Genomic DNA, 27,418 nt, shown 5'->3' on the forward strand with positions numbered 1-27,418 from the left:
TTGCAATGCTTTGAAAAAAAGTTACTGGAATAGGAATAGGAAGCTGAGGTATTAAAACAAAACAGTTTTAATTGATGGTTGCTTATATGTAACCGCCACAACAGAGTAGAATTTAATTAAAATTTTTTAGTGAAACAGGCTGCTTATTTATCTATTAATAAAATTATTTATTATTATTTATTAATACATTTATGTATTTATTTATTTCCCACGTGTGGATTTCGTTAGATTCGAACCGTAAACTTCTGCAGCGGCGGGGGGGGGGGGGTTGATATTTCTCGGATCACGTGAGATATAGTAGGAGGAAAAGTGTGAGTAGACATCATAAGAGATAGTGACTAACGGCGGATTTTGATTCGTTAAAATTTCTGAGCCTGCGCAGAGCCTTTATAACGTGCGTTCTTTCCCGATTGCGCTTCAAACCATTCACTGAGATTTTCTACTCTTTTCTTCTCCGTCGAAGCACACTACACGGTAAGTTCACGGAAGAAATTATTTTTCATAGTTTTGTTTGTTTCCGCGATCAATAATTTAAAATTTTTCGTAGGGTTGAATTTTCCTATTTAAAAAGAAAATCGGGTTTTGTTAACCAGAAATTCAACGGCTCTTGGTAATTTTATCAACGGCCATCTTGAATTATTTTGGGGCGTGTTGCTTTTTTTTTCTATGCCTTTTGTTTAAGATTAATTTTAATTCTTAAAAATGTTTTTCTTTAAATAACAAACATTTGTTTTTGTAAAATGTTTAAAAAAAAATTCTTGGTCTGTTTTATTTTTAAATTTGAATCTTGCCGTTTTCACTTTTTTTCTACCTTTTTTTTTCTCTACAAAAAAAAAAAAAAAAGACCCGGTCACACGCGTTTTTTTTTTCTTTTTTCGTTAAACAAAAATTCTTATGAAAATAATTAAAGCAATTAAATTGAGTTTATTGTAATGAGTTTATTTTAATATTGAGGTTTATTTTTAATGTTCCAATTTTTAATCAACAATATGCTCTCGGGGGGGGGGGCATAAAAATGTGTCGAAACGACTTCCGTATAATTTAAATTTCTTTGTTTTATTTCGCTTTCAATTTTTTTAAGTTCAAAATAAATTTAATCTTTTTGTTTTAAGGTAAATTTGAGAACGGTAAAATTAGCTTAAAATCAATACATTAATTTAAACGACTTTTCTCTAAAAAAAAAATTATGGATTGAAAATATTCGCAAAAGTGGTAATTCTGAAATATTTTCGCTTAGAGTATATTAAATTAATTTAAATTTAGCTACTTATGCACTGATTGGTCCGTGCTGAAATAACGTTATTTAGAAAGCCATTTTTAACATGAGGACGAGGGTGTTTGTGTACCTATTCTGTACTTTCACCTTACAAAAGACTTCGGTACTAGTGCAGAGTAATCCGGACGTAAATAATGTTATTTAAAAAGCCAGGGAGGATGTTTTGTACCTATTCTGTCCTTTAACCTTACAATTGAATAAAAACATCCCATAAAACTTTAAATGTGGAAATACGGTTTAAAAAAAAAAAAATAGCGCGGATCACTCATTAGCACAAAGATTTTAAACTTGCATACTCTTTGAGAAAAGCGGATCAATAAGTGCACTAGTACCGAAATTTAGCAACTACTAATGGTTTCGAGTAGTTTCATGGAACTGCTAGAGTACGCTTAAATCATTTTGCCTGTTTCAATTCAGTTGTGTAAAATAAAAATTTGGGCGAAAGTACATAATAGGTAAAAAAAAAAAAAACGTATTTTACATTAAGGCCCGTCTCACGGTCGTATATAACAATTTTTTTTTTTTTTTTTTTTTCACTTTTCTTCATGAAATTTTTCGAGAAGTGGGTGATCACTTTTCCATGTAAATTTAACTTCATATGAGTACCTACTTTCTGGCCACCTGGGAGAAACGGGCATTTTTTATTAGCTAAAAGGTTTCATTTTATCAATAGACACGAGGAAATTTAAAAATAAAGAAATCGGTATTTTACTTCAAGGCTCGTCTCGCATTTGTATAGAAAAAAAAAAATAGTTGGTAAAACTATACAAACACCGTGACAGCGAATTAACCCTAACCCTAACGCTGTCACGGTGTTTGTATAATAATACCAAATAGTTTTCGGTGTGCTTTAAAAGAAAATGGTAACCGTTTCCGTGGCAAATTTACCGTTTGTATGTTAACTCGGATCATTTTCCATTTCATTTATTTTCCGAAAATTTAAAATTAGACGAAAAAGTTTTCCAAACATGAGCCATGTAATTCTGTTATCACGGTTGGCCATTTTTGTACGCGCAAGCGTAGGCCATGTGCGCGCTTGCGCGTACAAAATGGCCGGCCGTGATAACATAGAATTACATGGTGATAACAGTTTACATGGTTTATTTAGAAAACTACGTGTTTTTCGTCTAATTTTAAATTTTCGTCAATACTACACTGTGACAAGCAGTTTGGTATGCGAGTGCACATTTAACAGCCTTCATTTATGCTCGCGCGTAGCGTAAATGAAGGCTGGGCTGTGAAGTGGAAAATAGTCCCAGAGCTAAGGGGGTTAATACCATACAAACGGTAAGTTTGCGACGGAAACGGTTACCATTTTCTTTCAAAGCACACCGAAAACTAAAAACCATTTTATATACAAATGTGAAACATTTTTCTTTATTTTTAAATTTCCTGGTGTCTTTATTGAAAGATAAAAACGAAACCTTTTAACCAATGAACACTAAAATGCACCTTCTCAGGTGACCAGAAAGTGGGTACTCATTTTAAGTTAAATTTACATCGAAAAGTGATCACCCACTTTTCGAAAAAGTAATTTCTTATGAAAATTTTCTTGCGACGGAAATCAGATTCGTTACCACACCGAAATATACAAAACCGGTAATGAAATTAATTCTAAGTTCAGTATTTTTGAATTTTCATTTTTTTTTTTTTTTTTTTAATGAAACCTTGCTCTTTTAATTGAAAAAAAAATTAGGCTTTGAATAACATTTTTAAAGTAGTTATAAGCTTGGAAAGACAGGGTGTCGAATTAATTCAACCCCCCCCCCTATTGAAATATCTAAAAAGTAAATTGGATAACCTTTACGGAGATGGTCACAACGTCCGCCTCGTTCTGAGCTCGGAGAAGCCGTCTGACGTAGGCGGTGTCGAGGCAGAAAATTACCCCTTCAATAAAGTGCCCAGTTAACTTAAGGAGAAAAAAAAAAAGCCGTTCCAATAATTAGAATTTAAAAACAAAACAGTCCATGATTAGAATAGTTCCACGTGGTTAGTTAACCCTGTAAAATTCTGTGATTTGTTTCACAATATTTATAGAAGCATCTGTCTGTGGCATATCGCATATTTTAGGGTTAGGGTAATTTTCTGCCTCGACACCGCCTACGTCAGACGGCCTCTCCCCGAACTCAGAACGAGGCGGACGTCGGGACCATCTCCGTAAAGGATAACCAGTAAATTTACTTAAGTTTTATATAAAAGATCAAATATATTCAAATAAAACTTTTTTTTTTTTTTTTAGAAATTTAAAGTCCGAAGTTTAAAATCTTTTTAAATCACTTTTAAATAAAATCTTGGTCCTTACTCCTTTAATTGAAGAAAATTAGGGTTTGAATTACATTTTTCGAGGAGTTAAGTTTGGAAAGGCAGGGGGTCGAATTATTCAATGTTTCACGAAGTTTCGGACACCTAACGAACGCGAGACGGACCTTAATGTAAAATTTTACAAAAAAAAAAAAAAAACTGTTACAACGACTCTCCAAATAACATTTTAACGCATGTATTAAACGGCGAAGAAGCGGTACTCTAAATTAAAATTTTGGTATTTGTACAGTTTAAGACGTAAAAATGGAAATATCGAAAAGGTTATGGAACGAAGTTCTCAAAACATTTCACTTAATTTCATCAAGTAGGTTTTTTTCGTTAAGATCGGAAAAATTTGATACCGAGTAAAAGGTTCGATTTTTAGGAAAAGCTAGTATTAAAGATGGAGGGGGTGTCGGCGCTTTAAATGGAGTATCTCCCCGTGGCGTGTTTAATAAATTCCAAGATGCCTAACTTCAACGCGCTCATAAAAACCTTTTCCGCTGTAAACAAAATTATCAAATAATTAAGTGATTTTGGTACTAGTGCACTTATTGATCCGTGCTGAAATAACGTTATTTAAAAAGCCATTAACATGGAGGGAGGGTATTTTGTACCTATTCTGTACTTTAAACGTATAATTGAATAAAAACTTTAGTATCTTCAGTCAATACATACAATATAACCTTTTCGAGATTTTTTTTTTTTTTTTTTTTTTTTTGTCTTGATTAAACTGTACGAGTACCAAAACTCGAATAATTTGCAGTTTAAAAATTAACTAAGAATAAACAAATTGAAAAATTCAAAAATTTCTAAGTTATGCCCGTTTTGTAGTTTTTTTTTTTTTTTTTTTTTTTTAATCAATCACCTTTGTATGAAGCACTAGAAGCAAGTTAAATCTTAAATGTTACCTCAAATGAGTTTTTCTAAATTCTCCATAATTCATGTGACCCACATTTTCAATTTAAATTTCAGTTTTAAGCAAAACTGAAGATTATCGATTTGAAGATGTTTCTCTAAATTAAGACGGCCCAAACAGATGCGATGTGTAATCGATACACTTTATATTGAGTAAAAATTTAATGTAACTCCCGCTGGAAATGTATAAATATTGCTAGAAGAATCGAGGGCGGAGTTGTTTCTATACTGATAGGTTTTTTGACTTTTTTTTTTTTTTTTTTTTTTCACTGGATTATTGGACACGCAGATTATGAAAAATCATTATTTCGATATTTGAAAGGGCTGCCCACTTTTTAGTTATAACGTTCTGTTAAATCAGTCACCTATTTTGTAACCAATAAAAATGCGGGTATATCAAAATCATAGTAAAAATAACAAACCTCTACCGCATTTGTAAGTCGGAAATATTAGAAAAAAAGCTAGGGTACTTGTGCATTTAACGAACCAGACGTAACTCAGCATTTGCTCGGCTTTGTCCGGCGCATGACGTCAACAGCCGAATATAACCGAGCGTTGCCGATTAAGCAGACGAGAATTTCGCTATCAATTGGAAGAGTCACAACTCAAGAAACGCTTATTTGAAGAGTTTAAAAAAATTGTTTTAAAAAGATAACCGACGAAATAATAATGAACCTTGCGGACCAGCTCCAGACCCCAGAGGCTGCACTAAACTTTTGCCAGCAACGGAAATTGTTGGCAGAAGAGAAAAGGTGTTTACATTTTGGCCAGGATTGTGTACTTGCAAAGAGAACAAGCCTTTCCGGCGGTTACGGTTGGAGGTGTAGAAGTGTAACATGTCGTCGATGGACCTCCATTAGGATTGGAACCTTCTTCTCAATCTCGACTAACCATCGCGTGTATAATAAAAATAATATACTTATGGGCGTTCGAGATGGCATCTACAAAAAAATCTCCATCCCGAATGTGGGTTACGTTCTCGCCACACAATTGTGGATTGGAAGATTTTCCTGCGTGGCAGGGATTATTTTCTTAGGAATCCCCGGCAGATTGGAGGCCCAGCAGGCCATACGATAGAAATCGTTTTTAACCGCAGAAAACACAACGTCGGCAAACTTCTGACACCGGTTTGGGTCTTCGGTGGATACGACCCCGCCGAAAAGGAAGGTTTCTTGGTCACTGTACCAAATAGGAACGCCGAAACCCTCCTTCCACTAATAAAGTCCTTGTTTCTGGCGAAAAAAAAAAAATGTACAAATAATCCTTGTTCATGCCCCCCCCCCATTGCCGTTTTTTTTTTTTTAGGCTTTTTCCATTTATTTGACAAGGAGTTGCAAAAAAAAAAATTTTTTTACGTGTTTAAGACATAGACAATATGGTTTTTACGTTAAAAAATGAAAAAAATAAACCGTTTAGACAAAGTTTCCTATTAACAAAAAACTTGTTTTATATGTATTTATTTTGAAAACGGAAAACAATTTCAAACAATATTAATAAAAAAACAAATGAACGGTAGGTTTTTGCTTTTTACTTTAAATTTTTTTGTTTCTACATTTTACAATTTCATTGTACAGATATTTTGTTGTAGCGTTTTTATTTTATCGCCAACGCTCGGTTTTATTCGGCTGTTGACGTCATGCGCGCCGGACAAAGTCGAGCAAATGCTGAGTTACGTCTGGTTCGTTAAATGCACAAGTACCAAAGCGAGAATTAACGTAACATTGTTTTATGAAAGTTTTTTTTTTATTACTACTGTACACATAGATTCCAAAAAAGTTGTCAAAACATAAATGTACTAGTGCACTTATTGATCCGTGCTGAAATAATGTTAAAGCCATTCTTAACACGGAGGGTGTCTTGTACCTATTTCTATTTTACAAATGAATTTAAAAAAAAAAAAAGCAACAAAAAAAAACTTGGAAATTTAAAAAATAACGCGGATTAGTAAGTGCACTAGGTGTATCCGAATTGTAGTCCACCCGCCATAACAAACGACTGATGGAATAGACCCTCCCCCCTCCAATGTATGCAAGATTATAACAAAATGAAAATGTAATTTCAAACCTTCATTTTTATTTCAATAAAATGTGCAAAGACCCAATTTTATAAGACTAGGTTTGTATTACTGTACACATAGATTCGAAAAAGTTGTCAAAAAAACAAATAACAAATGTTATCAAAGGCAAGATAAGTTACTTTTCTACCAAACTGGATATAATTTTCGTGTTTTTATTCAATTCAACATGTTTATTCAAAAACATTGGCGTCATTGAAGGCGCGCGTCGCCGCGCCTGTACTTTGTAAACACTGTTTTATAAATAAAAATATTTCTATTTTAAACAACTTTATTTTGTTTTGGAATTATATTCCATAAAGAAAATAAACCCACTTAAAAGAAATTACGAGTTTTTTATATTTTATTCGCAGTTTCGTGTTAGGGGTGTCAAATTCCCCAAAAATTCTGATGCACCTATAAGTTACTTTTCTAACTGGGTACATTTTTAGTGTTATTTAATGTCGCATTTTTTTTTTTTTTTTTTGTCATTGTTAAATACAAAGTATTAAAACTTATTCCCTAATACAATTGCTTCTACTCTAAAACGTTATAAATTTATTGGCCATGCATGCACTAATTTTATTGGCTGCTAGTGCAGAGTGATCCGCGCTATTTTTTTAAATCGTATTTCCAAGTTTAATTAGTTTTGTTTTTTATTCAATTACAAAGTTGAAGTATAGAATAGGTACAAGACACACTTCCCTCCCCATGTTAAGAATGGCTTTTTAAATAATAACGTTATTATTTACGTCCGGCGGATCACTCTCTGCACTAGTACCTTTTTATTGTAAACCGATCTCCTTTACTTAAACATTTATGGAATTCTTATATATATATATATATATGCGTGAAAGTTTTTTATTCATATTTAATGATTCAATTAGTAGTTAGTAACTATTTCGCGCGACACTTAAAAAAAAAAAAAAAAAAAAAAAAAATTTGGGGTTTGTATTATTACTGTACACAGATTCGAAAAAGTTGTAAAAAAACAAATATATAACAAATGAATGTTATCAAAGGCAAGAAAAGTTACTTTTCTACCTAACTGGATATTTTTCGTGTTTTTATTCAATGTAACATGTTTATTCAGCTCGAAAAGCATAGTGTTTACCGATGTGCGATGTATTGGAAAATTCAAAATGGCGCCGACACTCGCTTTAACACGGTAAGTTCAGGGAAAGATGTTATAAATAATAAACTAGACGAAATACTGTTAGAAATTCGCTCATTATAGGTTACCGTGACATAAGTTGACATATATTCGGTGTTTTTTTTTTTTTTGTATTTTTTTTTTAATAGTATTTTGTCTAGTTTATTAACCTTTTCCCAAACTTAGCATATTAGAGTGTCGGGCGCCATTTTGAATTTTCCAATACATCGGTAAACACTGCATGTTTTTCGAGCTGAATAAATATGTTACATTGAATAAAAACACAAAAATATATCCAGTTTGGTAGAAAAGTAACTTATCTTGCCTTTGATAACATTTATTTGTTATATATTTGTTTTTTTGACAACTATGTATACAGTAATACAAACCCCAACTTTGATTTAATGACATTAAACGCAGATTCTTCGGCAATCTACTGATTCGTCTGTCATTATGCAGTTTAAATATTTAATTTTAATTTCTCATTTTAAAACTAAAAATTTTTTACTTAAACACCCAACCTCGAAAGCGTTCCTAAGGTTGGGGTGTAGGTTAACCGGTGTTTATACTACGCTGGGGCAGGCCGTAAGAAATAATACCTTAAAATGCATAGTAACTTTATCTGAACTGAACAATTCATAAAGTATTAATTAATCATTCTTTAAATTTATTACATTTAAAATGCTGTATTTTAGGTACCTCCAACACGCGCCACAGTTTTACCCCCTCCCCTATATGTAGCCCGATGTAATTTAATCTAAATTTTTTACCATTTAATAGAAAAGGCTTCAGAGGTTGACACTCCTGACACTTTTCACAAATCGCTAAAAACATGGACGACCTACACGCATGACACTGAAAGTAATTAACGCCCCCTCTGACACGTGACCGGAAGTTAGGGGGCATGTGTATTTTTCATTTACATAGGTGAATGAACAACGAACCATTCTTTCATCTAACAATTTAATGAAAAAAATTTTTTAGTTCGTATTTCTCGCGTTGGCGAAACCGCACTAGTACCAAATGTCTTTGGTTAAGAATAAAAGTATGGTGACAATTTCATGTGTATATATATATATATATATATATATTCGAGACCAAAGCGTTTGTTAGACACCTGTGGCGCTGTGGCGGGGTCTACAAAATGTTCCGAATGGTTAACTGTCATACGAACTTAATTTTTCATTAAATTATTAAGTGAAAGAATGGTTCGTTGTTCATTCACATATGTAAAGTCAAAACAAATGCCCCCTTACTTCCGGTCATGGGGAGAGTTAATTACTTTCAGTGTTAGGTCGTTCACCATTTTTTTTTTTTTTTAGCGATTTTTGAAAAGTCGCAGGATTGTCAACCTCCGCCAAAGCTTCAAATAAACTGCTAATATTTTATTTTTTACAGCATACAACAATGAAAATGCGAGACAAATCGTGTTTACATTATCGACGCTTTACAACGACGTTCCTATGTAATGACGTTTTTTTAAGCCACCCATGTTTTAAAAATCTAGTAAAAATCAAATCACATTTTCCTGAAATTTTCGATATTCAATCATTAAGCTTGCATATTAAAAGTAGGTTTCGATAAATATATTAGCGGAAATATATATTTTTTCTTTGTTCTACCCCCCCCCCCCAACATTATTTTTAAACAGAAAACATTAACATTAATTTTATTTTAACTCTAGTCTGTAGTTCCTTAATGTTTGTTTTTTTTTTAGCAATAAAAACGTTACTCCATATGATTGCGAACGCTTATCCATAGAAATTAAACACGAAATGACGTCACTATATAAAAAAAATGTGTACTACTGCCGTTTTACACATCGCCGTGGAGGTACCTACTGTACTTAATTTTAAGTTTTTAAAGTTCTGTTTAGTAACACAACGGTGATTATGGAAATTTAGCTCCCTTTTATGAGGGTTCGAGAGTATTTTGCTAATTTTGCTTTGAATATTTCTGATTGCTTTTTTCATTTTTCTCGATTCGGAAAAACCTAAAATGAAAATAACAATTTAAACTAATGGTCTTTTATTCGAATGTTAAAATGATTTAGATTCTTTTTTCCTTACTACTTTTGCGCTTAATGTGGAAGCTTTTTAACTAGTTGAATTTCATCTAAACGAGATTCCATGAAAATTAAATTTATCCTGAAAATTTATAAGTTGAAAGTGCACTGAGGACCACCCGAAGACTGTCAATGTGCATTGGGTTGTCCAACAATGCAAAGGCCGTTTTAGTAAATGGAGAATTTTTCTACCTTCGAAAAATCCTTTTAAATTACCACTTAGATTTTCGGGGCAATTGAAAACTAAAATAACGCTTAAAATTCTGGCAAACGAGTAGTTTCCAAGATATGAAAGCGAATATATAACAAATGTTATCAAAGGCAAGGTAAGTTTTTAGTGTTTTTAATGTAACATGTTTATTCAGCTCGAAAAACAGTCTTACCGATAGCATTATCAGAATTTTTGTAGGAATTTTTGACACCCCTAACACGAAACTGCGAATACAATATAAAAATCTCGTAATTTCTCTGTTAAAAGTGGGTTATTTATTTTCTTTATGGATTATACTTCCAAAATAAACTATTACAGTTGTTTTAAAAGTAATAGAAATATTTTTTTTTTTTTTTTTTTAAACAGTAATGAATTTTCCGAACTCAATATTTTTCAATTTTTAAACTTTAAAAATCTATCAAAATTTTTCTATTGATTCTATTTTTACGATATTTTCAGGGTCAATGTGAAATTTTATGTTCTTTCCAATAAACCGAATATAATATTTTAGACAAACGTTTTTTTTAAATTCCCCCCCCCCCCCCAGTGTCACCCATTTTGAAATGTCTATTAAAAAGTAAATAATTAATTTATGTCGCACAAATTGAAGAGAAAGGGTCAATAAATAATATATTCAAATTTAAAACAAAAAAAATCGCTTTTTTAGAAATTTACCTGTAAAGTCCGAAGTTTAAAACCTTATTTTATAAGAACACTGTTTTTTTTTTTTTGTTTTTTTTTTTATGAAACCTTGGTCCTTGCTCCTTTAATTGAAAAAATAATTAGGGCTTGAATTACATTTTTCGAGGAGTTATAAGCTTGAAAAGACAGGGGGTCGAATAATTCACGCCTCTCATTTTGAAATGTCTATTAAAAAGTAAATAATTAATTATATCGGAGTTTTATATATCACAAATTGAAGAGAAAAGGTCAATAAATAATATATTCAAATTTAAAACAAAAAAAAATATCGCTTTTTTAGAAATTTACCTGTAAAGTCCGAAGTTTAAAACCTTTTTTTTTTTTTTTTTTTAAAAACACATTGTTTTTTTTTTTTTTTTTTTTTGTTTTTTTTTGTTTTTTTTTTTAAACCTTGGTCCTTGCTCCTTTAATTGAAAAAAAAATTAGGGCTTGAATTACATTTTTCGAGGAGTTATGAGCTTAGAAAGATGGGGTGGAATTATTCACTATTTTCACGAAATTTCTGACACTGCTATCTTACCGATGTATTTGAAAATTTAAAATGGCGCCCGACTCTTTGACATGTAAGTTCGGGAAAAAGAGTTAAAAATAAAAACTAGACGTGACATGTTCGGTGAGGTTTTAACAATATTTACTTTTAACTCCTTTCCCAAACTTACCGCGTTAAAGTTTCGAGTTGATTAAATATTTTACATTAAATAAAAACGCTAAAAAAGTATCCAGTTGGGTAGAAAAGTAACTTATCTTGCCTTTGGTAACATTTGTTTAACAACTTTTTCGAATCTGTGCAGTAATACAAACCCAATTCTTCATACCTGCCCAGAATAGTACTTAACACCTTCCCTGTGTTAATGATTTTCGGGTTTGTTTTACTGTACATAGATTGGAAAAAGTTGTCACAAAACAAATATAGAACAAATAAATGTTATCAAAGGCAAGATAAGTTACTTTTCTACCCAACTGAATATGTTTTTAGTGTTTATATTTAATGTAACATGTTTATTCAGCTTGAAAAACAGTGTTTACCGATGTATTGGAAAATTCAAAATGGCGGCCGACTCTGTCACGGAGTTATAAATAAAACCGTCAAAATACTGTTAAAAACTCGCCGAATATGTCACAGTAACATAGGAAGGGAGTTTCTAACAGTATTTTGTGTTTTCTGCCATTTTAAATTTTTCCATAAGTTTTTCGAGCTGAGTGAACATAACATGTTACATTAAATATAAACACTAAAAACATTCAGTTAGGTAGAAAAGTAACTTATCTTGCCTTTGATAACATTTTTGGCAAAGTAATATAAGTGCATAAGTACCGATAATTCATCGGCCAACTGATTAAAAAAAAAAAGCTATATTCAAGGTAGGATTTTTAAATCGGACGAAAAATAAAAATCGATAGTTTTGCAATTCATGGATCGTGCTATTTATATAAATTGGAAGTGCACTTGTATCACCTGAAGATGTAGAAGTATCAGAATTTTTGTAGGAATTTTTGACACCCCTAACACGAAACTGCGAATACAATATAAAAATCTCGTAATTTCTCTGTTAAAAGTGGGTTATGTATTTTTTTAAGGATTATACTTCCAAAATAAACTATTACAGTTGTTTTAAAAGTAATAGAAATATTTTTTTTTTGTTTTTTTTTTTTAAACAGTAATGAATTTTCCGAACTCAATATTTTTCAATCTTTAAACTTTAAAAATCTATCAATTTTTCTATTGATTCTATTTTTACGATATTTTCAGGGTCAGTGTGAAATTTTATGTTCTTTCCAATAAATCGAATATAATATTTTAGACAAACGTTTTTTTTTTTTTTTATTCACGGTTTCTCCCCCCCCCCTCCCAATTTTTAAGTGTCTATTACAAAGTAAATACTTAATTTAGACCCGGATAAGTACATAATTATTTACTCACAAATTGAAGAGAAAAGGTCAATACATAATATATTCAAATTTAAAAAAAAACGGACATCGTGTTCTCGTAGAATTTTACCTGTAAAGTTTGAAGTTTAAAACCTTTTTTTTAAACCACGTTATTTGTTTTTTCTTTTTTTTTTTTTTAATGGAACCTTGGTCCTTGCTCCTTTAATTGAAAAAAAAATTAGGGCTTGAATTACATTTTTCGAGGAGTTATAAGCTTGGAAAGACAGGGGGTCGAATAATTCACGCCTCCAATTTTGTAAATGTCTAATAATAATTAATTTAGACCCGGATAAGTACATAATTATTTACTCACAAATTGAAGAGAAAAGGTCAATACATAATATATTCAAATTTAAAAAAAAAACGGACATCGTGTTCTCGTAGAATTTTACCTGTAAAGTCCGAAGTTTAAAACCTTTTTAAAAAAAAAAAACTTTTTTTTTTTTTTTTTTTTTTTTTTTTTTTTTTTTTTTTTAATGAAATCTTGGTCCTTGCTCCTTTAATTGAAAAAAAAAATTAGGGCTGGAATTGCATTTTTCGAGGAGTTATAAGCTTGGAAAGATGGGGTGGAATTATTCGCTATTTTCACAAATTTTCTGATACTGCTACTGAAGATGTACCTTAAGTTGATTACGAGGAGGTTAAAAATCCGAAAATGCCTTTCGGGCCTCCTCATGTTAAGAACGGTGGTAAAAGTGCAGCATCTTTCCACCTTTCCTTTAAAATTACGACTATTGGTTATGATTCATCTTCCTTTGTTTACAAAGCCATTTGGCGGAAGTGACGTCCAACATTTTTAGTTAACGATGACCAAAACTGTATAGAATTGCCCCCCCCCCTCTTTTTTTTTTCTAACGAAAAGTTAGGTTTTTGACATTTCTCATGTATTTAGACACCGCTAAAAATGGCAGAAAAATGAAGTTTTTTTTTTTTTTTTCAAAACAAATTACATTTATTAAAATCCATTATTTCTGAGTAACTTTTTTTTCCAAAAAGATAAAACCCTGAATTTTATCATAGAAAGCAGAATAATGTAAAACTTTCTATTTTTAATTAAATTTTAAATGTTAAATTTCCCCCCAAAGTTAATTATGAATAGTTAAAAGTTTTTGAAAGAATTTTTATTTCTTGTCTATGGTTTTAGGCTGATTTTTCTGAGAATATGCAAAAAAATATAAGTACCTGAATTTCAAATAATTCCACTTTTCATATAGGCAACCAGTTACTTTGCGTCAATTTGATACAATGTTTACATTTGTACTTGATAAAAAGCAAACTACGGAAGACCAAACAGGCAAAAAAAAAAAAAAAACTTATTTTTTAGTGACATTATTTCAATGTATTAATGCTGAGGCTGGCCAGTACCAGATGGGTGACCATTTGTACGAGTTTGGTTTTTAATGTGTGTGTGTGTGTGGGGGGGGGGGGGCAATTTAAAGCCGAATAAAAATTATTTCGCCGCGTTTGTTTCACCATAGTCGAAAGGCGGCAAACGTTTTCAAACGGGATCGAAAAAATATTTTTAACACAAAGGGCACAATATTTATTTTTTTTTTAATCGATTCAAAGTATTCCCTGTTTAATAATGGTCATGCATTATTCGGCTCGCTAAAAAATTGTTTATCAAGGATTTTAAAATGGCTTTTTTCGTATGAATATTTAAGCAAGAACAAATATCGTTTATAAAAAATAAGTAGTTATAAAGTTCATTCTTTTAATCGCTGAAAATTTCGTATTGATTGGATAATTACCTGATTTAGTACCCCCCCCCCTCCCGTTTTGGCGGTGCTTTGATATTTCAATCATAAAAAAAAAAAAAATTGTATCCAATACATATTCCCCAAATAATTGGAGGTTAGCCTGCCACTTTTCAAAAATCGCTAAAAAAACATGGCAGACGACCTATGCATGACACTTAAAGTAATTAACGCTCCCTCTGACACGTAACTGGAATTTATTTGTTTACAATTTTTCACCATACTTTCTTTCTTAACCAAAGACATTTGGTACTAATGAAGTTTCGCCAACTTTAAAAAAAATTTTCATTAAACTTTTTTAATCAGTTTTCTTTATAGATTTAAAGAAAATCAACGAAATTCCAAAAACGCGCTTACCTATAAAAAATACTATTCAATGTGTACTTTCATTAAGAATTTATCCATATTTATACTTATATTCCATGTCCTTTGTAAATAAAATACTTTTTAAACAAGGATTCCCAAAAAAAGCAAACTCGGAATTTTTGTTCAAATAAACGGAGACTTTTGTGTGTGGCTTATAAATGCCACAATATCTTTCTGTTGCGTTCTGTTAACCAAAATTATTTGGGCCTCTGGAAGTTAAAAAATGCACACATTCACTAAAGTTTTTGCCATTAAACAAAAACCCAGTCGACCATTTTTTTGTTTTTGTTTTTTTAAGCGTTTTACACTTTGGACTTTACAGGTAAATTTCCAAAAAAAACACTTTAAGAATATTTTATTGATATTTTATCTTATATTTGTGATATATAAAAACTTTAAATTTTAATAGACATTTCAAAGGGGGGGGTTAAAAAGTTTGTCTAAAATATATTCGGTTTATTGAAAAGAGCATAAAATTTCATTGATCCTGAAAGTATCGTAAAAATTGAACCAATAGAAAAATTTTGATAACTTTTAAAGTTTAAGAATTGAAAAATATTTAACTCATAAAATTCAATTGGTTTTATTACATAAAAAATGGCTGCATGAAGGCGTGCCGGTACTTTGTAAACACTTCCTTTTTAACAAATTTCTATTTTTTAAACAACTTTATTTTGGAAGTATATTCCATAAAGAAAATAAACCCACTTTTAAAAGAAATTACGAGGTTTTCTTTTTTTTTTTTTGTATTTTATCCGCAGTTTTGGGTTAGGGGTGTCAAATTCCCCCAAAATTCTGATACACCTAATACGACAGTGTCCCTTAAAATTAAAAATCTCTCTTTAAAAGTTTAATCTTAAGCTGATGTTAGTTCCATCTGTATACAAAGGATTTCTGTAAAGCTGTGACATCGATTGCATGGTGATGGCCCTAAAGTTTTTACTTTTTTAATAGTAAACTGAAACAAGGGAGCTTAACTTTATTTAAAATACAACTTGGAAAAATCCAGTTTCATTTTACTACTCGTGATAAAAACTTGTAAAATTTCAAATTGGAAAAAAAACTTTAAACCTTTCGAAGTGAGGGTCTTTGAAATTGATGCCACGTCTTCAAAGAAATCCTTTGTAAACAATTAGTGATTAAACAGTTTGCTTGAGGATGTTGCAGTGCGCAAATTTAGAAAACCATTTAACATGGGGGGGGATTTGTTGCATTTTCTCTTGCACAGATGAACTAAATTGAACACTACTTGCTTGGATGTAAATGGCACTAGTGCCAAAAAAATATTTCTTAAACGTTAAGTGTTCGATAAAACTTGCCCGTTGATGTAAGTACAAATATTTTCTTGGATGCTTAAGGAACTGTACCAATTTAAGTTTTATAATTTTAATAAAACTAGATGTTATTGTGCATCAACTTTATTTTTGAAAGTTGCATTTTTAACCCAAAAATGTTAAAAACAAAATCCATTAAAATTCACCGATACTTGGAATTTTCAATACTGGTTTACAATTTGTGATTTGTCATCCATGAGCAAGTGGATATTTACCAAAATTATTTCAATAACCGTTTAGTCTCTAAGTGCAAATCCTTCCCCCTTGCAGCGTGTGATGGGAAATTAAGATCTGCAGCTGGCATTTTCCATTCATAGAAACAAAACCCTCATTCTTTACAACTGCGATGACTTAAATGTTATTATTGTTAGACCCCCACCCACCCCCATCCTTTTATACAAAGGAGGCATGCGATAGTCTTGAGGTTGAAATAAAAAAAATGACTAATTTCATAGTTTCAAAATTTTTAGACAAAGTATTTTACTAAATCGTGCTGCTTAGCTTGTTTACTCACTTTTTAAATCTTTAACACTAAATATTTAGTGCTAGACGTCTTGTATTTATCCAAAACTATGAATTTCAAATGGCCAGTATTGAAAGTTATTTAGAAACATTCTTTCACCGAAGAATCTAATATATTGTAAAATTGGATGTTTTTTTTATTTTTAAGGTATAGTCCATGAACTGCAGAAATACCAATCTCTATTTTCTTCAGCTTTCCTCGCCTTGTTTAATTCAGCCTTTATTTCTTTGTTAGCCTAAAAGATGTCTGCCGATGAAAACCAAACTGAAGCCTGTCTTGATGAAATTGAAGACTCAAATGCAACCGAGATGGAGACTAATGTTGCCGAACCGGAGGCTAATGCCGATGGGGAGACTCCCATGGATGATTCCGTTGTTGAAACAGGTAACCATTCTACGGAAGTTTTTTTTTGTTGTTACACATTTATTATATACTAGCGGGGGGTACCCGGCGATGCCCGGGTGTTTTTGAGGTAAATCAAAACTCCGGGGGGTTAAATAATTAAAAAGTTTTGGTAGGTGAGTATGAGGATCGAACCCGTACCCTTGAGTTGGAAATTAATGTGTGAAAAAAAAAAACATGCGTTAACCATTGGACCACCGCGACATACAACGTAGACAGGTTTGGATTTATTTAACTATAAAAACAGGCGTGCGCAATAAAAGTTAACTCTGCTGCTTCTATTTGACCTTAATTAGGTCAAATGGAAGTCATGCAGCGTTTGAGTTTGGTTACCCAAATTTGACTCCCACCACCAGATGTTGGAGGGGGAAAGCAGCTCCCAATTGTCTAGATTGAATAGCAATTGTATGATATACAAGATTGATCAAAGCTGATTGCTTCTGGACGTTTCCCGGCTTGATGCCGAGAAAGCTTACTTAGCTTTGAATTGGTTTCGCTTTTTATATGAAAAAGTCAAATCAACATGCGAGAAGCCAAAATAGCAATAATTTTGTAAAAGTCGATGTAAATAAATCTAGACGAGACGCACTTTCCCAAATCCTAGATATTATCTAGGACCTAATATAAACAGTTGTAAGCGATCGTAACGAACCCGGGAGCGTGTGCGAGAAGAAAAGCCTTTTGAAGACATACACGAAATGGTCACACACATTCTGCCTTATATATATATATATATATATGTATATGTATATATATGAGAATAATGGAAATAGTATTCTGACAAAATAGAAATTAAAAGGAACAAAGCGAGTTATGTGTTCAACGTTTCGTCTTTGTATATGGGAACCTATCTATATAAACATCAGTATAGTAGATAAAACAAGTGAAAAGTTGGATAAATTATCTCTTTACATCTGGGATGGCATTCTCTTCACTGAATATTGAATAAAACCTTTTGCAAATTGAAATTACTTTAATTAAATTGATTTTTTTTTTTTTTTTTTTTTTTTTCTATTGAAAATGTTAGTTATATCTTATGCAAAACAATCTTATCTATTTTTAATTTCAGACAAGAAAGATGACGAAAAGGATAAAAAAGAGGAGGAAGATGACAATACATTAAATATGAGTAAGTTGCTTTTTCCAAACATTATCTACAGCAAAATTTGATTGCAACACTTAAAAACCTTAAGGATCTCAATTACCTAAATAGGTGTCTTGTTTAAAAATTAATGAAACTGTTACTGTTAATAGTAAATGAGGTCTGCTAATTTTTAAGCCAATTTTCACTTTGTATTTCATAATAGAATTTGAATTCAATTTAGGAAAGTGTTAAATGATCACATTCTAAGCAAAAATCATAAAATATTTAATCTAGAAATGTTTGAAATGTAATATGGATGGTAATCCAGTATATCAGAAATGGTGCTTCTATTTAATCTGAAAAATGGGTTACTTAATACATCTAAATATTGTCATATTTTCTAAATGTAAAAGAAATTCTACATGTTTGTACTATATCACTAGCAGTATTAGAAATCGCCATTAAAAATGAGTGATAACTTGAATAATTCGACCTCTTTCGAAGCTTATAATTACTTGGAAAATGTAATTCAAACTTTATTTTTTTTTTTTTTTTCAATTAAAGAAGCAAAGACCAAAAAGTAACAGGTTTAATAGCAAATTATGCAATATTTGTTAAATCAGTTTTCTTTAAAAGATTTAAAGAAAATCAACGAATTTTAACACACACACACACACACACATTCCAAAAAAATACTAATCAATGGGTACTTCCATTCTCTAAGAATTTATCCATATTTATTTTATATTCCATGTCCTTAAATAAAACACCTCAGATTTTTACAGTTAAAGTAAAGGGTGACAAATGTCTACTTAGAGTTGACATCTTCGGTGGCTTTAAGCGCCAGAATTAATGTCTTTCTAATGCGTGCTGTAAACAAGTTAGTAAATATGGGCCACCATAATTCAAAAATGATCCCATTTCACTTATCAGTTTTTGCTGTTAAAAAAAACACTACCTTTTTTTTTTTTTTTTTTTTCCAATGAGTTTTTAATTTAATGTTTTATTTCTTTATGGAGTGAATTTTTTAATATCTTAATATTAAATTGTAAGAAATTTTCTGAACAATGTAACAAACTTATATGGTTTCACTTAAAAAAAAAAAAAAAAAAAAAAATGGACATGGTTTTTAAAAAGGTTTTAAACTTTGGACTTTACAGGTAAATTTGCAAATAACTTTTGTTTTTAAATTAGCTTATTTTATTTATTGATCTTTTCTCTTCAATTTGTGATAAATTTGAGGTGAGAAAATTTTCATTTTAATACATTTCAAAATGGGTGAATTTTAAAAAAAAAAACTTGTCTAGAATATTATATTCGGTTTATTGGAAAGAGCATAAAATTTCACATTGAACCTGAAAATCTTAAAAATTGAACCAATAGAAAAATTGATTCTTAAAGTTTAAAAATTGAAAATTAACTCCTAAAATTCAATTAATTTCATTACATGAAGAAAAAATGGCTGCATGAATGTGCACAGGCATTTTGTAAACACTATTTTATTTTAAACTTTGGCAGTATGTTCCATAAAGAAAATAAACCCATTTTAAAAGAAATTATGAGTTTTTATATTTTATTTGCAGTTTTGGGTTAGGGGTGTGAAATTCTCACAAAATTCTGATACTTACTAAATCACTGCTTCGATAAATATTGCCTTAAATATTTAAACCTGAATTTAGTCTTTCAAAATAAAATATTAGTTTTAGAGTATTCCAGTGTGCCTTTTGGCCATCAAGTGTCTTAACTATCTGCATACATACCTCAGATACAAGGTCATCCTGTCAAAATGACTGGCTCAGGGCTGATTGTTGGAGCAATCCATATTTGATCTGTGCCAACTTTAGTTTTCTCACTAACCTATATATTTTTCATTTATGTACATTTTTAGGTTGAAACAAAAACTAGTTCAATAATATTCATGATCTGTTAAAGAATTTTTTTATGAATTTGAAAAGTAATTTGGAGATCTAATGTTTAATTGGACTAGGATGATGGCTGCTGCAAATAAATTCTAATTCTGGTTAGTTTACATTCAGTTGTGATGTACTTCTGACGCTTCTACTGTGAAGCTGTAGTACAGTGTTCAAATGGGTTATGTTATAGGGTATACTTAAATCGTACTATAAAAGCACTGATGCAATTTTAAAATACAGCTAGACTTGAATGTCTACATTTTGGCTAGCCTGTTTTCAGTACAGGGTATTAAATACTGGTAATGGCCTTTTTAGAATTGCTTGGTTCACTTCTACATCGAGTACCTTCATGCCTTGTCTGGAGTAATGATTTTAATTCTATTTTTAAACAAAACCAAGAAAATATTTTACCTGTAAAATTTGAATCTTAAAAATTAAACTTTTCTGGAAGTATTTTGAATCCATCTGTCCAGATTTTGTTCGGTTCTTCAGTGCCCGCTTCCATTTTTTTCTTCACTCAACTTTGTCTTTTATTTATCCAGGGAGGCCATATCCAAATTTGTTGACAATTCATAAATTGAAACTGGAAGACATCAAAGTTGCTGTTGCTGAACTATCTGACTATTGGGAGGATACCTGCCTGAATATCAGATATATTAAAGAAAAGACAGTTGGCAAAGGGTATGTACATTTTGCTTTAACATGCAAACAAAAACTGTTACTTAATTTTGGTTTGAACTAATTGATGTTTTGTTTTTTCCTATAAAGGTTCATGCGAATGAAATTTCCTACTGAAGAAGCTGCAGAAATTGTGTTCAACAAATTACAACCCATGCAAATCAATGGCAAACCCTTTGTATATGAACCCCCATCAGAAGGTAAGGAAAAAAAGATGGCTATTTTAGCTTTGGAGATTGAGATTCCATTTATTAAAAAAAATGCCCACTTTATCTTGTGAAGCTTTTTAGTTAAAAGCTTTCACTGAGATTGGATCATTAGGATTTTGTAAATTCCAGAGACAAAATAATGGCTTCTTTCTTGATTCTTTCAGGTATGCCTTTTTGTCGTTATGGCTGAATCTTGTTGTAATGCCATACTGTGTGAATGAAGGAATTATTTTGCTGCCAAACCAATCTATTTTCCTTCTTGGTGTTGGCTCCTCAACCAGCGGAAGTGAAAGCATTTTCATCTGCTAATCTTTCGATTCTTGAATGGATCTGTTCAGCTATTCAACATAAAAATAAGACTAATGGAATTTTAAGCATTTTTGTTTTTACTTTGAAATTTTCAAATGTATTGTTAAAACTTAGTTTAACCAAATATTTAAAACTTAGTTGCATCCAGTCCTTCTCCTCCACCTCTCCCTCTGCCTTGTGCAAAAAGTCAAATCTCATTGATTGCTCATATATGGGATGTTAAAAAAAAAAAAAAAAAAATGAATTTTGACATCTTTTCTTTTCCAAATTCAAATATTAGACCCTTGAATTTTTTATGCATTCTCTTGTTTTTAAATGTATTGTTTGTGTAAGGCTCCAGCATTTGAAATATTCTGGCTTTTACTAAACTCATTTAATACAAATAAGTGACATTATTTTGAAATGTTAGTTTTAGTTTTTCTGTAACCTCTGATTAAAGTTATGATGCAGTAATATTTCTTTTTGCGAGAGTCTTGCACTTGGGTAAGCAACACTTTTGTTTTCAAACTCCTGTATTAAATTAAATATGCTTAAAACGCTTTATTTGAGGAAGTTAGATGCAAATATTCATTTTGGAGTCTAATGTAATGCCTATGTAGACCTACGTATCTTTAAGTTTAAAATTTGCCAGTAGAATTTGTTTTTCAGCTTTAGCCATCGTTAAATCACTAAGATTTGTTTATAGTTTATCAGAACTATATATCAAGTCTACTGGGACTTAATTAAAAATAAGTTGCAATAAAAAAAAAAAATTTAAAAATGTACTTGTGGCTATTGTCCACTTGGCTTATTGTAAGGTACAATAATTAAGAGGAAAAATAGTTTTCTCCCCACCCACCCCCTTCAAATTCATGTTGCCAAAATTAGGCAAGTAAGCCATGTTTTTGTGGGGTTGAAACTGCTAGGTGAACAATTCTCTAGTGTTATCCTCAAATATGTATCATCCATCGGAGTTTGACTTGAGGCTTGTTTTTTGTCTTTTTGTCTTTGATTTTTTTGTCTTTTTTACACATGTATAGTCAAAGATTGGAATGGCCAACGACGCCTTCTCTTGCTTTTGACATTTCTCTGAAAATAATTGGTAAAAAGGAATCTTTTTTTTATCCCTTACAGGAATTGTTGACTAAGAATACATTTTTGATTCTTTTGTGTGCAAAGTGTGCAGTGTTTGTTTACCAATCCTGCAAAACCTTTGAATCACAAAGACAAAACATGGGTGAACGATTAGTTATTATAAATTTTTTTTTTTTTTTTTCCTCCCATACCTAACTGATGCAACAGTATTTGTTGGGATGGAGGTGTAAAATAATTGAGTGTGTGGGGTCATTAGCAAGAGAAGGTTAATTTCAAAGTCTTGGTCAACCAATTCCAGTTTTTGATACTTGTCGCTGGCGCCTCCATTGTTGGTGTCTCTGTGTTGAGCGTACCTTCAGTGGACGGTGGTCAGCAGTGATGATGATAATAAAACTTGCTTAATCCTCTTTTGTGGGCACGTCGTGCCTTCACTGTCTTTTGTACAGTCTTGTTAGTAAATGACCATGTTAGATTGTAAGCAGGTGTGATACGCATCCATGTGCTTTCCACCTGTTTGTATGCATCATCGTCATCCTCCTTCTTCTCATCGCCATTCTTAACTACAACACCGATTCTTCTTCCCCCTATGGTTTCTTTTGGGGCGACCTGACATTTACAGGGAACAAGAAAGACTATTCCCTCTATGTGAACAACATTCCACAAGGAGTCACGGTGAAGGAGGTTCAGGCGTTATTCCCGCAAGCCCGGAATGTGGTGATCCCACTTAATGAGGAAGATCAGAATCAGGGGTAATTTGTCAGCCTTGCGCATTTTTAAATTTAGTTGGTGCAGTTTCAAACCTGCATCAACACTCAGTTTTTTTTTTTCCTTCCTGTCAACGTCTTTCTGTTGCACAGTCCTTGTGACTGCAGCAACAGCTAGGCACCTTATTCTTAATTTTCTAAATCTTCTGGCTGCCTGTATTTAATATCTGTAGATCTATTTTGATGTAGCACTTTTTTTTTTTTTTTTAAACTAGCCAGCCGGTTGCTCTTTTATATCCTTTATATTGGATGCAGCGACAAGGCAGCTAGCAGCAACTCACTTATATACTATGTGTATACGTTTCTACTTCTAGTCTTAGAATTGTTATTTTAATTAGACTACTATTGTATGAGCAGCTTAGTTTTCATTAATTAGTATCTATTGCACTTAAAAAAACTGTTTTCCATTTTAATTAAAGAAATAATTGCACCAAATTTGACTTTAAATTTAAAAGATTTTAAATAACCTTTATTTTTAACTATTAGATGTTACAATGGGCAACATTTTTGTTTATCCTGTTTGGACCGTTTGCTTTCTATATTAGTGACATGTGACCCCCTTTCGTAACAAAATGATTCTCCTCTTGAGCATATTTTCTGTATTGGATTCTGTTTGTCCCATTGTATCATCTGATTGGTTTTAATATTATACTGATCACAAGAGCATGGTTTATATTAGAAATCTTCAAAGTACATTGGACTCTGTCATTATTGTATTCATTGACTTCCATATTAAAATAGAAAAAAATGCAATTTCCTTTTTTGCTAAAGTTTTGAAAATTATATAAGAGTAATTTTAAATTGTCATTTTTGATGGAAGTCATTTAGATTAACATTGTTTCCCCCAAAAGGAGTCCAGTTTTGTTTTCAATATCTGTAGTTTCTAATTGAGTGATGTTTGTGTCCATTTGTTTTGCCTGTTTAGATACGCGATTGTTGAATGCCATTCTCTGCAAGAAGCTGAAAATACAATTTCAGAAAACAAGGAACTCAAACTTAAGGACAATCTCTTGAGCATTGATCTGATTTCTCACAGTTCCAAAGATGATGGTAAGTTCCATTTTGATTTTAAAATGGTTGAGTTTTTTTTTTTTTTTTTTCTAAAATGATAACCGCCTTTTTATAACATAATTTTCTTTTGTTTTTTAGATGACAAAAAATACAAGAAGCATCAAAATAATCAGCAAAACAAGAAGGGTCGTTTTTCCAATCAACAAAATCGACGCAACCAACAGGTCAACAAGAAGGGTAAACAAGATCAACGTGGTGGCAGAGGTCTAAATTCATCAGATATGAGAGGTTAGTTTTCATCCTGGAAATTCAACCCTATACACTTGGCGTGAGAATAAATCTTACCTTTGTAAAATTAGACATTTTTGTTCAGTTTTAGAAGTAAATTGTGCTGTATCCCATAGCATATCCTGCTCTCCTAAATATCCTTACTGTTGCGATATTTCTTGTTCGAAATGCATGTGAGCATGATTTTTTTTTTTTTTAATATGAAATAGTAAAGGTAAATTTTTAGGATTGTCCATGTCTTTTAAAACTTTTTACACTTGATAAATTTAGTTTTATTAAACTAAGAAACCTTTGCTTTGTTAGCATGTTAAAGCATCTTTCCATTCTTCCCTCACCAGGTAAACGCCCTCAACAGATGCAACAAATGCAACAACGTAAAGGTGGCCGCTGGTCTCCAGACAGACGCCAACAAGGACGAAGGGTAAATTTGATTCTCACTAAAATCGAACCTTTTTTTTTCCTTGATCATTGTAAAATTTCAGTTTACAATTTTAATACATTTCATTTCAGCCTGCACAGTTCATGCAAAAGGGTCGAATGGATGGCAGTGGTCGTCGCCAATTAATGGATGGTGTGGGTAGTGGAGCTGGTGGCCAATGGTAGGTATTCACTCAAAAAAATTTATCCCCCCCCCCTCCTCCTTCATAATTGGAAAGAAATGAGGTTTTAATTTTTCTTTACAGGAACCAAGGTGGCCAAAATGTTACACAGGCTCTTTCTCAGACAAGTGAATTACTCAAGGGATTGACCAGTTTACTTGGGTAGGTATTCTGTTCTTTCACTTCCCCCCCCCCCTTAAAACTAGAACTAGTGTAAACATTGTTATATTTAGATTTTCATCTATATTTATTTATTTTTATTTATTTTATTTATTTATTTTTTTTCAATAAATCAGTCAGCAGTTGTTGAATCCAAACCAGATGTCCGGCCAAGGTGATGGCCAGTATGGCAATCAGTCATGGGGTCAAGGCATGGACCAAGGAGGTAACTACGGTGGAGGCTATCAGTCTGGTGGTGGTGGCAGCCGTGGTTTCAACAACGACAACATGAATTACGGTAACTATGATTGCAACCCTACGGAGATCTCCTCATCCTCTTCCTCCAGATACTCGGGTGATAACTATGCATCTCGAAAACGACCCGTTGATCGGCAGAGCGGCAGATATGGGAATAAGAAAGTTCGTCGTTCTGACTATAATTCCTCGGGTATGCTCTTATGTGTTTGACTTGATTGGAGTGTTGATTCTCATGTTGAAACTATCCTCCCCTCGTTCCCCTTTTGCATCACTGTCTAACTCTTGTTACGACTGTGTCTACCCACTTTGGAGAGGCAAAGCTGCAAAGAATGGACTTGAAGGGTCTTAGTGGGTAATCCTCAGTTCCAGTTTTGTTTGCCTCTCTTCACTTTATAGCACAATTTCTTTGGTCTATAAAATCACTGAACAGAGATATATGCACCTTGTTTTTAGTTTAGATCTTCGTAATGGTGCCTCTCAACCTGGTGATGTTATAAAATTGCAACAATCCTTTCCTTCTTTTGCTACTCTTTTAGTTGCTGTAGTAATTTTGTGCTTGTGGCCAATGACTTATGGTCATTATCCACCCCTACGCAGACCACCCCCACATTCTCTCTAGTCTAACCCTTCATTATCCCTCCCTATTTGTCCATTCAGCTACAGTGTCTGTACTCTGCTTAGAGCACAAATAATCCAGTTTCAACAAATCACCTCTTGAAAATACTGTACAAAAATAGTCAGCACAAATCACTCTTCAGCCTTCTCCTCTCGGGTGGGTTTTTCACTACTCAACCCCTTCCATTCTTTATACTTTTTATTTCCTTGATAATTGTATTCCATTATCCTTTTTAATGGGAATTAATAGATATTGGTCTCTGTACTTGTAAAGTGCTGACTTGTTGACGGTCAAATGCTATCGTTTCCTTAAAACCCCATCTGAATGTTTGGCATAAACTAATGCTTTGGTTTTTCAAATTCCTATTTAAAAAAAAAAAAAAAATTTTTTTAATCGTAAATGCCTTCCCATATCCATTACTTACCCTGAAACTTGACTAATCAAATACTGGACAAAGATTCTGAATCTATATATTACAATGAAACTGATCAATAACTCTTGAAGATATTAATTTTGAATAACTTTATCCTTTGCTTGCATTTTCTTTTAATTGAATTTATTTTTCTTTATTTCAGGTAACTACGGCAGTGGTGGCAGCGGCGGAGGCTGGGGTGGTTCTTACCGGGGCTACAATTAAAACCTCCCCTCGTCCCATTAAAATTTTCTTTTACCATCCTCCAGACATTTTGAACAAGAACGAAATCTCCACTTTTGCTCTTCATCAAAACAAAAGTTCTTTTGCTGTACACATAAACGTAGCTGGAAAGGCTCATGTTAGCCATACTACGGGGCCGTACCAGACATCTCATTTTGTTCATATTTTTTTTTTACTTTTTACTTTTCAAAAATGGTTGGCCTGACATTACAGTTTTATTCTTTTGGCCTTTCTATCCCCCTCCCTCTTCCTCCATTTCTCAAGTTCTCGTTTAAAATGTTTCGGAGATTCCCCATCCCACACCTTTTTAAACATTAAAAATAAATCCATAATTCAACCTATTTTTGCTTTTGTCTTTTTTATTCTTACATAAGTTAGTGTGAGTTTGATTTGATTTCAAACTCATGGGAAAAATAACCAGTCCATAAAGGGATCATTGCTGTATCTGTACACATCGAAGAATGCAAGAAACTTTGTCAACTATTCAAACTTGTCAAACTATTACCGAATCCTCACATGTGGAGAGATAATACTGTTCACATCTCTGACAAGCCACCTCAAGCCCAGAACAATTGAAGTCATTTTCAAATGATGTGCATACATCATATGATATTTTCATATGGCACTTTTAGAAGTTTACAGCAAAAAGTTAATTTTCACTTTTTTATTTATTTTTTTTTTTTTTCCCCCCTTGCTGCAAATCTTTTCACAAATAGTTTGGTTGTACTTGGTTTAGTAATCGCATTAAAAGTTGTGCATAATAGTATTTAGTTTCATATTCAGGCTAAACCTGCAAAGAATCTTTCTCCAT

General features: G+C 32.0%; 1 protein-coding gene across 2 annotated transcripts; it reads left to right on the forward strand.

The window, feature by feature from the left end:
- Positions 1 to 270: 270 nt before the first annotated feature.
- On the forward strand, positions 271 to 26,948 carry LOC145265524 (uncharacterized). 2 transcript variants are annotated; one of them, XM_080121439.1, is made up of 13 exons: positions 271 to 474; positions 16,823 to 16,972; positions 18,060 to 18,119; positions 20,530 to 20,668; positions 20,756 to 20,865; positions 22,877 to 23,006; positions 23,947 to 24,071; positions 24,171 to 24,320; positions 24,659 to 24,741; positions 24,831 to 24,919; positions 25,004 to 25,081; positions 25,216 to 25,376; positions 26,528 to 26,948. In XM_080121439.1, exons 2-13 carry the CDS (start codon positions 16,831 to 16,833, stop codon positions 26,587 to 26,589), a joined length of 1,329 nt encoding a protein of 442 aa, XP_079977565.1. In that variant the 5' UTR covers positions 271 to 474; positions 16,823 to 16,830; the 3' UTR covers positions 26,590 to 26,948. The 2 variants fall into 2 exon arrangements, with proteins under 2 accessions (XP_079977565.1, XP_079977564.1); XM_080121438.1 differs by having other exon boundaries at positions 286 to 474; positions 25,216 to 25,526.
- Positions 26,949 to 27,418: the final 470 nt, after the last annotated feature.

Source organism: Euprymna scolopes, chromosome 40, assembly GCF_053919585.1.
Source record: "Euprymna scolopes isolate OS-2025 chromosome 40, ASM5391958v1, whole genome shotgun sequence".
Taxonomy (NCBI): Eukaryota; Metazoa; Mollusca; class Cephalopoda; order Sepiida; family Sepiolidae; genus Euprymna; species Euprymna scolopes.